General features: G+C 44.2%; 1 protein-coding gene across 1 annotated transcript in view; it reads left to right on the forward strand.

The window, feature by feature from the left end:
* ABCG4 (ATP binding cassette subfamily G member 4) overlaps positions 1-16127 on the forward strand; it is a 197376-nt gene that overhangs the window by 157797 nt on the left and 23452 nt on the right. Inside the window, exons 9-11 of the mRNA XM_085645910.1 lie at positions 3930-4044; positions 4652-4794; positions 5163-5261. Coding sequence (XP_085502036.1) covers positions 3930-4044; positions 4652-4794; positions 5163-5261 — 357 coding nt within the window. The remainder of the gene's footprint in view (positions 1-3929; positions 4045-4651; positions 4795-5162; positions 5262-16127) is intronic.

The raw sequence follows: 16127 nt of genomic DNA on the forward strand, positions 1-16127 counted from the left end.
ACAAATTACAACCCTTCGCTCTTTGACTCAAACATGCCTCATCACAAGTATAAAGCTCTATATAAATTTGGCAAGATAACAAAGAACCACAGGTTGGAAAAGATACATTCCACATTATAGTGAGAGTTCCTGCTCCTCTGCAACCCATTTTAGGCCTGGCTAGACGAAGCTTTTGGATTCTTTAGGTTTCGCCTGGGATAGCACATGCACTGTTGCTTGGGAGACAGTTTGTTACCTTAAAGTGGGCTTAGAGGCCACTCATTGCTAACTATTGGCTGGCTTCATTGTCACTTTCATTTGCTTGCTTCTCGTTCATCAGTGGGTGCCACCTTCATTTCCTCTTTGTGTGTTTGACCCTCCCCTTGAGCATGGCCCAAGTACTTGTGCCTTTCCACTGCTTGCCTTGTGGGAGCTACTTTTTCCTTTTGTTGAAACACTCCCTGCGAGTGCATATGTTAGAACATGCTTACCTCATGTGTCCATCCCTCTGTGTGGACCTCTCTCATATGTATGCTTTTGTTCCCCACACACGTCCATGTTTTCCTCTCTTGCCATATGCTTCTGCCTTTCCGTTCCTTGCCCTCCTGTTCCACTCCGTGTTCTTGCTTGCCCCCAACGTCCTTTTCGGCTCTGTGTTATTGCTGCCACCACCCTCTTGCCACACTCAGCTCCATGTTGTTGCTTGCCCCCCTCCTGTCTGCTCTATGTTGATGTTTGTCCCCACCCACCTTCCTGTTCCACTCCGTGTTGTTGCTTGTCCCATCCACCCTCCCATCTCACTCTTCTCCTTGTTGTTGTTTACCCCCACCGTCCCACCCCACTCCGTTTTGTTGTTTGCAACCCACTCCGTGTTGTTTGACACTTGCTCTGCCATCCCTCAGCATGTTGTTGCTTGCCCACATCCACCAGTCCATCTCACTCCGCTCCCCGTTGTTGCTTGCCACACCCTTGCATAGAGCTTCAATCTATTTTGTTGCTTACCCCCACTCTCTCGTCCCACTCTGTGTTTTGCTTGCCTCACCCACTCTCCCGTCCTGCTCCGTTATTTCTCTGGAAATACACCTGACAGTGTAATTATATTTGATGCAAAATGAACCGTTTTCCAAAAAACCATGATGCCATAATTTATTAAATGAATCAAAACATACCCAGATAAAACCAAATGTCTACCCCATGAAGATTTTGACCGAACTTTTTAATCCAAATTGCTTGGGAAATGGGACTGATTTACAACTCAGCCGTATCAGTGAACCTACAAACCTCACTTTCCATCCTCTTAGTGAGGAAACATCCACATCTGACACATAGCCATGGGGGGTCCTTTAGGTTCAAATGGCATCTGCAACAATGGATCTCAAAACTCACACAAGCTTAAAACACTGACGCCATATCACATTAAGCTCCGTTATAATTACAACCACACAAATCATACACCTTAAAGGCGAGACCTATTGACTTTGCCAGTGCTTGTAGACAGTCCAGCGCAGTCGAACCACGATATTGGTGCTATGTCACATGACTGGAAGTTCTCAGCATTTTGTCTATGGAAAGTACATGACCTATGCATGGTACGAAAAAGAACTGTGTTTAGAGTTTGCATGGCTGCCTACCTTAAGATGATATCAATGGTGCATTGTTTGCAACATGTCTGGCTATTCGGAGCACATAGTACAAGAAGAGCCGTGCTTAACATATATCTGTGTAAAAACCGGAAGTAGATTGTGCATTGTTAACAGTGTGCCTGCCAGAAATGAGTGCATGATACAAATAGTGCAGTCTTGTGTGGTCTCTCCCTTGCCTGTTGCTGGTTCTGAGGGTCATACAGGTTTCAGTGTAAAGCTAAACCTTTTAATGGGGAAAGGCTTTGGGTACGTGCTGGGTTTTGGGGTTGCACGTGGAAACTGACCATTTTTTGGCCATCGCCCAGGAATAAAATACTGCTCAGCCAGCCCCTTTATATGTTTGTTGTACTTTAGCCCCCTCCCCTTTCTCTTTTTAATCATCTTTTTGTTGGCATCTCTTAGGTACATACACCATAGTCTTACAGTAAAGTTTAGAGGCGATGATGCCACTAAGTACCAAATACACGTGAATCGGCAATGTAAAACAAAAAAATCCCCTTAAAATTAAATCAGGAACCAATTCCGCGTCCCCGTTCCTTCGAAAGCCACAGCAAGGTACAGGATGCAAAAGTTACCTTCCTTATACTTTTAAGCACAAAAGATGTCCTCTCTTTTTCCCTGACCCCCGGAAGGCTCTCAAATACTTCTTTCTCCCGGGAAGCAGAGACTTTTTAAGATATGGCTAAGTGGGTTCTGGGCCAGGCTATTCAAGGGGCCCCCTGACAGTGTTAGGTCTGTTCGGCAGATGACCTTGAATAATTATTAAACAGATTGTTTTAAATAGTTTTCCTTGAATTTTTTTTTGTGGGTGATGTGTGAGAGTCTATTACAGACATTTATCAGAAACATGTGTTTATGTTTCATGCAACAACCATAACAAAGTTTTGCTTGGATCGAAACAGGACCTCACATATGAAAAAAGGGGGCGTGTCATAGAGATTATTTGCAGTAATATTAGTGAGCTGCTGCTGTGTTACAATATTGAAAACACACACCAGTAGCTCTGAATATTAGAAGTAAACACATTTAGAATTTGGGCCACTGCTTGGGAGAGGTGAAATTGGATCATAGGTTCAAAGTGTTCCGTACAAGGGCCCCCAAAATACGTTTGGCCCGGGGCCCCCAAAATCCTTTAGATGTCCCTGCTGGGAAAATGTCTTCTCAGAGTCCTTGTCCCTTGGAAAGTGTTCCTTCCCCTTTCTTGGCACTTGGAAGGTATACTCTCAATTCCTCTGTCCATAAAAACGTGTTCTTACCCCTGATTCTGAAATTGGGGTCTCTTCCCTCCCCTGAGCCAGGTAATGTGGTCTCTAACCTCCCCTGACCCTGGTAAGTTGTTAGCTCCCCTTCCCTACTATGGAAAGATGCTCTCTACTCTCCCATGACAATGGAAAGACCAATCCCCTGACCCTGGAAGCAGTGCTTAATTTGTAAAAGAAAGTACATGCTGGGACCAGGCCTGACTGGGGCTCTAGTCGGGAGGCCTCTGCAGCTTGCACCACCCATTGCCCCTGCCAGCGTTGCCAATGACAGTACCTACACAACTACTAACCAGCGCACTGATACAAGTGTGACAATTCAGTCTATTCCAAGCCCCCGAAACTATAAAAATAGCTTGAGCGGCAGGTTCTAGTCGTTTTTAATGCATACTGAATAATTAACAAGTGCTGTTCTGTTCATCTCTAAATTATATAAACAGCACGACCATGTGGCAGCTGTCATAAGTGCTGGTGTCGAAAATTAAGTGTCGGTGCCGACAATTAAGTGCCGGCGCCGAGCACCAAAAACCACTTGCTCAAATTAAGCACTGCCTGGGAGGTATTCTTCCCTGTATCTCTAACTCTCTAACCTGGGAAGGTGTCCCCTCCCTACCCTCAGGCACTGTCCTTTTCCTGCCCCCTCACGCTGGGAAGTTTTCTCTTCTTTGCCCTCATCCTCTGACAACCCCCTCCCATCTCGTGATTACCACATATATGTCTTAGGGCACCATTTATGTGACACTGCTATGCAACTTTGTGCTAACTTTTATTTCTTAAATTGCTCTTAATGATGAACAGTCTCTATCCTCATCTGGAGTTCACTATCACACTGAACTCTCTCTCTCCCACCATCACCCCTGTGTCCCCTTTGTTTCTGAACTTTGTACTGTCTGTTTTGGGTATAAGTTTGCTGACCGTGCTCCCTATGCCTTTCTCTCCCCTCCCAATGTGTGGCGCTCTTTCATATTCTGTGTCTGAAATTGCCATCTTTGCATTCTCTGTACCCTCTACTTCCTCTACCCTCACACAGTCTCACCTCTCGTTGCAGCTGTATATCCTGAGCCAGGGCCAGTGCATCTATAAAGGCATGGTAACCAACCTCATCCCTTACCTGAAGGGCCTGCACCTCCACTGTCCGACCTACCACAACCCCGCCGACTTCAGTAAGTGACAAACTAAAATCAGCTCCTCTGGCTCTTGCTGTGTGCTTGGGAGCCTCAACCTAGTCTTTTATTAAGAATACAGGGAGTCTGTTCACCAAGACTGCACCTATCTGCCCCCGAGCACTGTGTCCCTATGTTTTTCTATATATCTCTCTTTTTAATGTGACGTGACTCAAACATAGTAGTGCACACACCGAATAGTAAAGGCATCTGTGCTCTTGGCAGGTTGGGCATTTTTCTGTGCTTGGTTCATGCTGTGCAAGTAAACTGAAGAAAGCCTCTTTATCCTGAAGAAGCCCAGCTACTGATATGCCTTCCTAGAGCCAAAACATCATCACCCCTGTTAGAATGAATGCTGCTGTCCACTGCTCCAGTGTTCTATGCTTGATTAGAAGAAACACCTGCAGATAGATCACCTGGATGCAAATAGAAGGGATGAAGGTCGTGGGACATCCCAGCATGTGTTGGTTTTGTGTGAATTCATTCTGCTTATTTATCATACTACTAGAGTGAATGTGGCTGAGCAGCTGACATGGGGGAAAAGGGGGGCAATGGGAAAGAATTCCCTTCATTGAGGGACCTAGTTTTATGTTTGTTTCTCTCCCAGTTATAGAAGTGGCCTCAGGCGAGTATGGGGACTTGAACCCATTGCTCTTCCAAGCCGTCCAGGATGGCCTGTGCACCATGGAGGACAAGAAGAACCCCCCCAAAAAGAACGACGACACTCCCAGCCCTTTCACATGTCTGACAGTAAGTAAAGTTGAATCGTTATTTTATCTTCTGGGAAGAGTCTGATTATGACTTTCATCTGTATTACAATGAAAGAACGAGGCACAAACTCAGAGCCATGTGTCTCTGAAGAGCAGGCAAAGTTGGAGGAAGTTTGTTTGCAGGTTGACCGTAAGCTTTTACGAGAGGCATTGGCCCTCCCAAGGATCTCCAAATTCTCCTATTGGCCAATCCTCTGTTGTCTACTTGAATTAGTGGGAATTAGTTGCTTAATGCTCTGTGCATCAGGTTCCTCAGGAACAATGCCCACCCTCTTCTCTGTTGTTTCAAAATGCAAGTTCCCCAACCCCTCTTGGACTTCACTTAACGTTTTACCTCTTTTATCATAGGAAGTTGTTGCTATGGAGAGCCATACCTTTGCCACGAGCACCACGACACAATTCTGCATCCTGTTCAAGCGGACCTTTCTCTCCATCATGAGAGACACGGTAAGTGCTCAGGCTCCACCACCCACCATACACGTGCACAGCCCCTCTTTCTACCGGATCAGCCAAGCCGAACATTGAACATGGGTATCTGATAAGAGCTGTTTCCAACACTTCTGTAGATCACGGGGAATAGCTACATGTCGGCTGTTTCTTTACAAATTAATTGTGTTGAACCCCAAACTTTTGGGATTCTTCTCACACCATGTTAAAAGTCAGAGGAGGAGAGCACATGGCCACTTGAATAAAATCATTACTAAATCTTGGAATCTGAATTTATTTTGCATATTTTAGGGCACTGCAGTCAGAAAGCATAACAGAGAATTGCATGTCTCAGCTGCAGTGTACAGTTCTAGTGCAGTGGCGGCTCCTCTGCTAAGGCGGGGGAGAGTCGCCCCACTGCTTAAAAGGGAAAATAAAATTATAATAGGTTGTTATTATCATTTTATTTTCCCTATTGCAGTCAGTGGTGGGGCGGGGCGGGGTTGGCCATAGCAGGGGAGGAGTGGTGTGCACTCCCTAAGCGTGAATGAACTGTTTGTCCGGCCCTCTTGGGCTGACCAAACAGTTCATGCCCACTTTGCATGTTCCTAAAAGGCTGCATTATACAGCCTGGTCAGGAACATGCACAGGCTCCCTGTTTCAGTCTGAGTGCCGATCCACGGTGCTCAGACCAATCACAACACTGCATTGCAGCGTTGTGATTGGCTCAGGGGAGCCTGTCTGCCCGGGTGCTTCCTGCTGCTGCCGGCGGGGACAGGACGATTAAGAGGACGAAGGCGTAGGATGGAGGAGAGGCCGCGGCCGTATATTGAAGGTAAGTCCTGTTTTAAACTTGCATTGTTTCCCCCGCCCATCTCCCCCGTCCGGTAGCAGCCGCTGCTGTTCTAGTGTCATAGTGAGGTAAGTACTTTATGTCACTGTGTGGGGGATGTTAGCAGAAGACCAAAGAAAGTAATTTCATCAAGTATTTGGGTAACTAATCAAACATTCATACGCTCTATATTTTAATTTAAGCTTTTTATCATAATCCATCACTATGGAATGTTTAGATTTTAGTAGAAGAGGCTACTTTTGGCAAATTTTAATGAAAGTTCCTTTTTAGTGAAAGCACTTGTGTACATCCATGGAAACAAAGAAAAGTGTATTTGAAATGCACCAAGCAGGGATTCTCGTCTCTTTGATTTGACATATATGGAGTCTGTGAAATCCTTGCTTTTAGTGTTTGATCGTAGGTGCAAGGTATTTTGCAATTGTAATCGTAATTGTATTTATATGGCGTTACCCCTGACAAGGAGCTGAAGTGCTTTTCAGCGAGTAGCACGCTACTCCAGAACCCAAATGATACTGGTGGATTAGTATGGGGAAATATACATTGTTAATTTGAGCAGTGAACATGTGAGTCTGTTAGTTTGATTGAATAGGATTAAGGAGGGATAGAGGAAGGAAAGGTCTAGAGAGTGTTATTTGAGAGATCACATCAGTTAGATGAGGTTTGGGTGGAGTTAAAGGAGAGAAAAGTCTAGAAAGGGTTGTTAGGGAGATCATAGTCATAAAATTAGGTTTGGTATGAGTCAAAGGAAAGAGAAACAGGAGGAAAGAGTCTAGGAAGTGTTATTTTGGAGATCATAGTAGTAAAATGAGGTTTGGGGTGAGTCACGGAGGGATAGAGGAGGGAAGAGTCAGGAAAGGGTCTTAGGGAGATCGTAGTAGTAGAATGAGGTTTGGGATGAGTCCGATAGGGGAGGTAGAGGATATATTGAGAGAGGTATAGGATGAGACAGTAGTGGATTGGAAGGAGTTGAAGGTTTCTTTTTCCTTTCTTTCTACAGTAGAAGCAAAGTAATAAATATATAGATACATAAAAACATAGAAATGGTATACATGTATAAGGCAATAGAACCAGATGACAAAACATGTAACACAACCGTAAAATGATTCATACTCAATGAACTTACTACCCTATGGAAGACAACTGGCAAGTCAGGAGATGCTGCATGTTTTAATATTTTTTTTAAAGGGGTATCCTGTTTGCTGCCAAGCACTGCCAATATTTAATCTCTACCAAAAGAAAATAAGACCTCTTCAGGTGTAACCTGCCACATACAAGGATACGCACCTGTAGACTTTGCAGCGTACAACCTCGAACAACAGGAAACTGTGTGCAGAATAAGACCCGCTGCACCTTGTGGTTTACATGTCCCTTAATTACAAGGAAAGGCTCTGAATAATATCACTTGGGAAGTATTTGCAATGAATTGCACATCAATCTTATGCCAACAGCTTCAGCCTGCTCTTGTTTATTTTTGCTTTGCAATAGAGATACGCACAAGAACATTATTTTGGGAGCCATGGCTTACATTTTTTCGATTGCTACCTTATTAAATGCACAAGAGGCCAGGATGTTCACTACAGATATCCAAAAAGCAAAACATCACTGGAATGTTTTCTCAAAATATGCAGTTTTGGTAGGTAGATGAATGTCAACTGTTTCTCACCCATTGTCTTCACAGCTCTGCTTCTCTCAATACTTCTTCCTTGAAAGGGATGTCATTTGGAATTCCAGAGCCTTTCTTCGCTCTTTAGTGCCCTCTTTTTTCTTTGCTTCCTTTTAAAGCTTTCATTTGTGCTCCAGACCCTTTTATGGATTTTATGTTCTGCTTTAAACTGAGCCCTAGCACTTAATGTGGATCCCTGGGATTTAAATGCAGTGATGGTGCTGCATTATACAGCAAACATGCACATTTCAAAATGTGAGGAAACCTATTTTGTTCAAGTGTTTGAATGACATTCCTTATATGAGGGGGTAAACGCACATTTGCAACATAGGCAACTTTAGTAGCAGCATAACAATTTAAAAGAGCTCCCTTTTATTTTTTGCGTTGGGCTGGGGAGGGGCTGAGTACATAATTTTGTCTACCTGGCAGTAAAGTAGACTGTGAAGCAGAAGGGAATTACACTTTATGTCTTACAAGTCAAGAAAGTGTTTAGTGTGGACTGAGCACTGACTTCAGTAATATGATTGGCTTGTAGTGGGGCATGCTTCTTTATTTGTGGTGCAAGTTTTGTGTTCGTTTTTAGCAATGATCCTACTTTACAAACGGATTTTATTTTTACAATAAAAGAAATTAGAAACTGAGTGTTCGAGGCATGTGAGCTGTAGATCACATGCTTTGCATAGCCTGCCATCTAGTATTGGGTCCGGATGTTTGCACTTTGTTTTTCTTCGAAGAAGTCTTTTCCAGTCACGAGGTAGGTGACTCCTCGTTTCGGTGATAGTGCGCATGGGCATCGACTCCATTGTAGATTGTTTTTTTCCGCCATACGTTTTGGATGTGAATTACTGCGCTCCGGTTCGGCATAATTTCTCGGGTTCCCTTCGAGGCACAATCTACTACCCTCGACGGTATTGTTTCTTGATCACGTTTCCCATTCTCCACATATTGTTTCAACTCAAAGACCTATGATTGGAAACCTTGTGGAGGGCCATTGGGCCTACCCGCGCCGGGCTCGCTAGCAGTCGATGGAATGGACTCCATTCAAACTCTGTACCGGGTGTGGCGCCAAGTTTCCCCGCACCGACCTGCACGAAGTGTTCAACCTCTGTCTATCCCCGGAACACGACGAGAAAGACTGCGATGCGTGCCAATCATTTTGATCGAAGAATACACTTGACGTCACAAGATGCAACATCAAGGCGGCTCCGTACCGTACATCTTCGATGAAGATTCCGATCACGAAGAACAACAAGCTCAAGGAGCCGAGGAAGCAGAACACGTCTCTGTGTCTGAGGCCGACTTCGACATGGAAGAAGAGGAGCAAGTTACACTCAGCATACCATGAGTACAGAAGCCTCCTTGCCTCAACAACACAAGACCAAAAAGGCTCCGGTCTTACTCTGCCTGCGGACCAAGGTCGGCACCGAGAAAATGTTTTGAGTTCCCCAGCCCCGCCTCCGGGCCCGGCTAGGACTCGAGTCGGCCCCATGCTGGCGCCGAACCGAAATCATCAGCGTCCAAATCAAAGCATGTCGTGGTCGATATCCCAATTTTATCGAAGACTAAATCTTCTGAACCAAAAGGTTCGCAGCAGAAACTTTCGACGCCGAAAACAACAAGCAAAGACTCCACCAAAGGGACCTCAGTTCGACGTTCCACCTTCGGATCCGAAATGGAAGGAGCTGGTTATAAACCCAGACACTGGACATATCCATGCCAAATTGCCTGAAAAAAGGAAGATGGGCCAACAAGAAGAGTACCACATTCCTTTGAAGAGAAAAAATGTGGGTACTAACCCTTCACCACCTTATATTCCACCTCCTTCGCCCACTGATCCTAACTTACTCATCACACCCACAAATTCACCACCACCACTATCACCTGACCCACAGGATGAAGGGGTTGGGGGATCAGGATAGGCCACAGGATACTGACACGTGGGAGGACTATCACACTGACCCAAGCATGGATAATGACCCTGACTTACATCCGTCCAGACCCTCACCACCCGACGACAATATAGGTTACTTTGAGTTACTTAACAGGGCTGCTAATTACCATGGGGTGGAACTACATAAAGAGGCTTTAGAGGAGGATTTCTTATTTGAGACCCTAAGTTCCTCTCCAAGAACTACCCATACACTGCCAATGTTTAAGGAGATGCTTAAACATGCAGATGAGGTTTTTAAAGATCCTGTAAGAGCAAGAATCATCACGCCTAGGGTTGACAAAAAATATAAACCTGCATCTACTGACCCCGCCTACATCAAAGGTCAGCTGCCCTTAGACTTTCTTGTGGTTTCCAATGCTTGCAACAGAGCTAACTCACAGACCACAGGAGAGGCTCCTCCTCGTGATAAGGAGTCAAAATTAATTGATGCCTCTGGCAAAACAGGTAGCGTCACAAGCGGCTAATCATTGGCGCATTGCTAATGCTCAGGCTTGGTTAGCCGGATATGATAGGGCTCATTATGATGAGTTAGAAAAGCTCATGCAATTTCTGCCTGATGAGCACAAATCTAAGGCTAACGATCTTATTCAGCAGGGCAAACTAATCACCAATACCTTCATCAGGTGCGCCCTAGATGCAGCGCGCACAGTAAACACCAGGGTACCGCTACACAGGCATGCTTGGTTGAGAATTTCAGGTTTCAAACCTGAGGTGCAAGCCTGTATTCTCAACCAGCCATTTGACAAAGAACACTTCTTTGGTCCAGTAGTTGACACCTCGCTAGAAAAAATGAAAAAAGATACTGAGGTCGCAAAGTCCATGGGGGCCTTGCACTTACCTACAAATAGAAGTTCCTTTCGTCGCTCCTTTTACAGGGGTGGCTCCAAGAATATTTCCACAGAAAATCCCTCCTCCTCTTACAAGGGCAACAACCAATCGCCGTCATCAAGAGGCTATTTCATAGGAGGTTTTAGAGAAAACAATGGTAAGGGAAGAGGCAGCTCCACACGCACTTCCCCGCAAGTAACAAGCAGTGACGTGGTTCCACTCCTATCGGGGGACGTCTCTCCCTATTTCTCCCTGTCTGGAATACAATCACCTCAGACAAATGGGTTCTACAAATTATACAATATGGTTACTGCCTGGAACTTACAGACACTCCCCAAACATTCTTTCACGATCACACGCAATGTCACAAGAACATCTTACCCTTCTAGAGCAAGTAGTCTTCTCTCTGTTAGAGAAAGGAGCTATAGAACCAGTCCCATTAAAATATCAAGGGGCCGGGGTATACTCCCTGTACTTCTTAATTCCCAAGAAGGACGGCTCTCTCAGGCCTATGCTAGACCTCAGAGATCTACATCTATAAATTTAGTTCAAGTCAAGTCAAGTCAAAACCATTTTAATCGATTAATTAAAATCATAAAAGTACATCACTATAATTCATACAAATAATTAAATACATTTTGATAATACAATATAATACAAACCTCATAAAAATTCATCCAGACGAGTACATATATCACTAAAGTCATAATCTAGGCTGGGTATCGAGTCTTTCCCTTGACCGCGCCGCGGCAACCAGAAAGTTAGCAATGTTGAAAATATTCCATGGGCAGTCTAGTAATTGCAAATACATCAGTGCAGGTTTAACTTGAAAAAATCCTCTCCCTTGCAACAATGGTATAATATACTTCTTTCTGCATAATATTTACAAAATAAAATAAAGTGCGCTGTATCTTGAATTGAACTACCATCACAGTTACAACGAGCAGTATCTTCTGGTTTACTCCAGCCTTGAAAACTCCCTAAAGTAAAATGGATCAGATTAAAACGAAATCTGGTCAACAGCCAGCGGTGATAGTGTTTCGTGACCAATTTAAGATAAGGCTCAATCTGGGGGGGGGTTATTAGTAAAAAAGAGCCCTTACCGACACTTTTTTTAAGTTCCTCTCCCTCCCGCTCTTGAGACCTTAAATTCAAAAACTGAACTTTAACCCAGCCAATATCCCTCTTAGTAATCACTTCTGGGTTCTCATAAATCTCTGGGCGCCCTAGATTATAAAACATTTTCCTGATGTACAAGAGCCAAGGGATATCGGCCATTCTAACTAATCCAATACAGGCTTTTAAAATCAGTCGATTTAGGGAGAGTTCAGGGTTCAACCATATTTTCAACCAAAATATTAGGGGGGCCAGACTTATACGATCAGACAGATAATCCATCCCCAGTTCTTGATGTATTGAAAAGGTTGGGGTTGATTGGGGGGTGGAGAGGAGTGAACGAAAACATTTATTTTCTACCATCTGGACTCCCTCCGCTTTTTTATACCCCCAAATTGCAGCACCATAGACCGCTAAAGCTAAACATTTCGCCCTGTAGATGGCAAGAACTGCATCACATGGTTTGCCACCCAAACGTCGGGCTATACTTAGTATAGCGGAGGATGCTCTACCTACACTATTCTTTTTTGCTATAAACTGTGGGGCCCACGAACATCTATCATCAAATATGACCCCCAGGTAGGTAAATGCCTTTACTCTTGTGACCTCCACTCCTTTACAATAAAAATGTTTAACTTTATTTTTCCGTGTACCCAGGGACATAACATGCAATTTTGAATTATTCACCACTAGGTCCAGTGCGCTCATGAACTCCCCAAAGGAGTTCAGTAGTCTCTGTAATCCCAGAGGGGTACGAGCCATTAGGACAGCATCGTCCGCTTATAGAAGAACAGGGAGGATACTGTTCCCTATACGCGGAATATCCAAGCTGGCCTTACCTAAGGTTAAATCTAACCTATTGATATATAATGTGAAAAGTAAGGGGGCCAGGATGCATCCTTGGCGTACCCCTCTGACCGATTTAAAGTGACGTGTGCATTTGCCCTCATGGGACACCCTTACTGCAGCGTGCAAATCTTTGTGCAATTCTGCTAGAAAGTAAACCAGACAAGGATCAATCCCCAGATCCAACAGGATCGTCCACAGCCTCGATCTGTTCACCAGATCAAAGGCTGTGGATAGATCCATGAATGCCAGATATATGGATCCTTTAGTGGCTTTTGTATACTTGTTAATTAACAAGTACAGGTTAAGGCACTGGTCCATGGTACCTCTGCCTGATCTAAAACCGTATTGGACCTCCGATAAAATACCTCTCTCCGTCACCCAATCTGAAATTTTATTCAGGATCACTTTACCCAAGATTTTGACCGCTGAATCAATTAATGAGATGGGCCGGTAACATCTCGGGTCACCCCTCTCTCCCTTTTTAAAAACCGGTATAATGATTGATTTAGACCAAGACTCTGGAAACCCATTCACAACACTAGCATTAAAAACATTAGTTAAGATATTACTCCAGAGGTCAATGTCCCCTTTGTAAAGATCCAGCGGGACGCCATCTGGACCTGGGGCCTTATTAGTGGCAGAGTCTTTTATCGCCTTCCCCACATCATTCTTGTTGAATATCAAAAGGTTTAGGGGGGAGTAGGTTTCAGGAACCTTAAAAGATTCAGGAATCAAATTACTTGCATAAATTCCTTCAAAATTGATCAGCCACTCCCCCTCTGGAATATTAATGTCGAGTGGGGCATTTTCCTTCCCCATTAAGAGTGGACTATTAACCATACTCCAAAACTTTGCACTATCCTTAAGAACCTCAACTGATGTTAAGGCATCCCAGGCCTCCTTTTTTAGTTTGTTTTTTCGATCCTGGATAATAAGTTTGTAATCTTTCCTAAGGGAAGCTATTAGGGCCTTGTCCCGGGGTAGCTTTTTTAGGGCAGTTAATAAATTTTGATGAGCCCTAGAACAGCTAGTATCAAACCACTTTTTTCCCTGTAAAGGACGCGGTTTGCTAGTGATGGTTAGGTCTGAGGCAACCTGCTTACAGATAGAATCAAAGGCAGAAATTATCTCTCCTCCTGATATAGAAGGGTCCATACACTTCCTAAAGTCATCTCTGGTTTTCACAATTAGATTCTCCGTAAAATCCTCCGGAACTACTTTGGCCCACTTTAGTTTCCTTCCTTGTTCACAAGAGGCCAAGGTAACAGGGGGAACTGGAGCCAATAGGACCTCCTTAGAGCAAAAATCCTTGTCTAGTTCTAAGATCGCAGGATTGTGATCACTAAATGGTGAGCGAAAAACATTAATCCTATGAACCAACCTTAAAAGAGCAGGGGATAGGAAAATATAGTCAATAATTGATTCACTATCCCTTGCTTCAAATGTCGCTACCCGTTCACTCTTAGTTAAAAAACATGGTTCAAAAAGATCCGCCAAATGAAGGAGTTCTTCAAGAGCCTCACCCTTGGCGGAATGTTCAAAGTGTGGTGGGGCAGAGTGGGGAGGGCCATGAGGATCAACAATCTTACAATTAAAATCACAAAGATGAATGTTAAAATCATCCATAAAAATAATGTGTACAAAAGTGGATTGACGAGCGTTATCAATTCTAAAAATTTTGATAAAAAACTAAAGTGCTCATTCTCAGGTACACAATCACCAGCATTATAAAAGTTTATAAACAATATTTTGGATTGAGCCTCAGTAATGAATTCCACCATTTGACAGTTATGGGAGGTTGTGTCTATCTGGGATATCTTAGCCTTAAGTTTTATAGAGAAAACAAAACAACAGCCCTCCCTTTGCTCTGCCTGCTACCGATGGTAGGGCAGGCTGAAAGTAAGATTTAAAGCCATCAATCCACAGGCTGTTTTCCCTAGCCCATGTCTCCAGTAAAGCTATAATATCAAAACCAGTGACAAACTTTAACCAATTTTCATCTTCTTGTTTAGAGCGTAACTCAGCTGTATTCCAACTCATGAGCCTAACAAAGACTACATTGTCCCCTGAGTTAACTATTTCGTTTCCGATGCTACAGGAATTGGGGACTGGAAGGTCTAGTCAGTCATTTACATCTAGCTGGGATAGGGGTAGAAACCTGTTAGATGTGACAATAACATCTGTGGTCCTATCTATCCTATTGTTTCTGGGGTTAACCTGAGAAGAAACTTTAGGGGAACTCCAAGGCGCAGGCTCTTCACTAAATACTGCACAGGGCACAGATACCAATGGAGTCTCTGGTCGTGTTACGGGACGATATCTCCCTCGAGCGTTAAAAAGTCTAGGGGGCGATGGATAGAAAAAACTTAAGGGGACAGCCCTAATGTTACCAGCCTCCCCATCCAGATCTGAGGCATCCCATAGCATACGTGTTACTACAAAGGGGTTATTAAAATTAACCACCACACAATCCCCCTTAACTTTTTTCTTAGCACCTCCTATCCATCCAACCCGCCTAGCTGTTAAGATATTACGTGAGATATTGGCATCGCCTGAACAGTTCTGGTCACACCATTTCCTGGTAACTGACAATAGTGCTTCGGTTGATTCAACCTTACCATGCGCTAATGGCGGAACTCTAACCAGAATAACCACCAACGGATCGGCCTCGGGAGGGAGATTAATGCAAGGTTGAATTAATGTGTTGCATGGAATATGCCCGCTAACAGGTATGTCCTGAGACCTAAGTTGGGCTAAAGACTTAGTCTTCCTACTCGAATACCCCTCCGTGTCCCTTACCTCTAGGGTTGTAATTGTGGTGCTCGACTTGGGGGACACAGCTAGGCTCGAGATCCTAGAAGAATCCCCCACTGTCCTACTACTTGGGCCAGCGATTTTCGGATAAGCCGAACCAAGAGAGGTACTATTTTGAGGGGGGTTACAAATCTTATTTATAGCTGAAAGGGTGGAATCAATCTGAGCACATTTCTCTAGTAGGCTAGCAACACACAAGTTCAAAGTGTCAATAATATCTTTGGCAATACTAGATAAGGTCTCCCCGAGCCGGCTAGAAAAAATGTTCTCCACCATATCCCGAACAGAGGAGTGAAGGGAATCGATAATCACTGGGCTGGGGTCCGATAAGGTACATTTAGATGTAGAGTCCCGCTTAATTGGCTTTTTACTCGTTCTCCTTGTACACTTTGATTGGGGCTTAGATTGCCTTTTTTTTACAGGGACCTGAGGGAGCGTAGATTGTGGAGTAATCGTTGGTAAAACGGGGACCAAATCTTCTCCAGCAGCACTATGTTGTTCCACTGCCTGGGCTGGGGGACCAACAATAACAACAGGCTCTAGTGGGACGGGATTTTTCCCTGGAAGCTGCAAAGGACCAGTTTGTTGGGCTTCAATGGTATTAAGTTCAAGTTCTCTCTCAGCCTGCGCGATTTCTGATGTTAAAACCCCCACTGCTGAAGTTAGATATGATATAATAGTGGACGACTTTCGCTTTAGCCCCCCCCTGGTCCTGTGTGGTAAGAAGTTTCCTCTTACCCATATCGAACCTTGCTCTCAACGAGGAAGAGAGATGGCCCGGCCTGGCCTCCTCTGGCTCCTGACGGCCTCAGA

The sequence above is a fragment of the Triturus cristatus genome, chromosome 3_1 (assembly GCF_964204655.1).
Source record: "Triturus cristatus chromosome 3_1, aTriCri1.1, whole genome shotgun sequence".
In the NCBI taxonomy this organism is placed as follows: domain Eukaryota; kingdom Metazoa; phylum Chordata; class Amphibia; order Caudata; family Salamandridae; genus Triturus; species Triturus cristatus.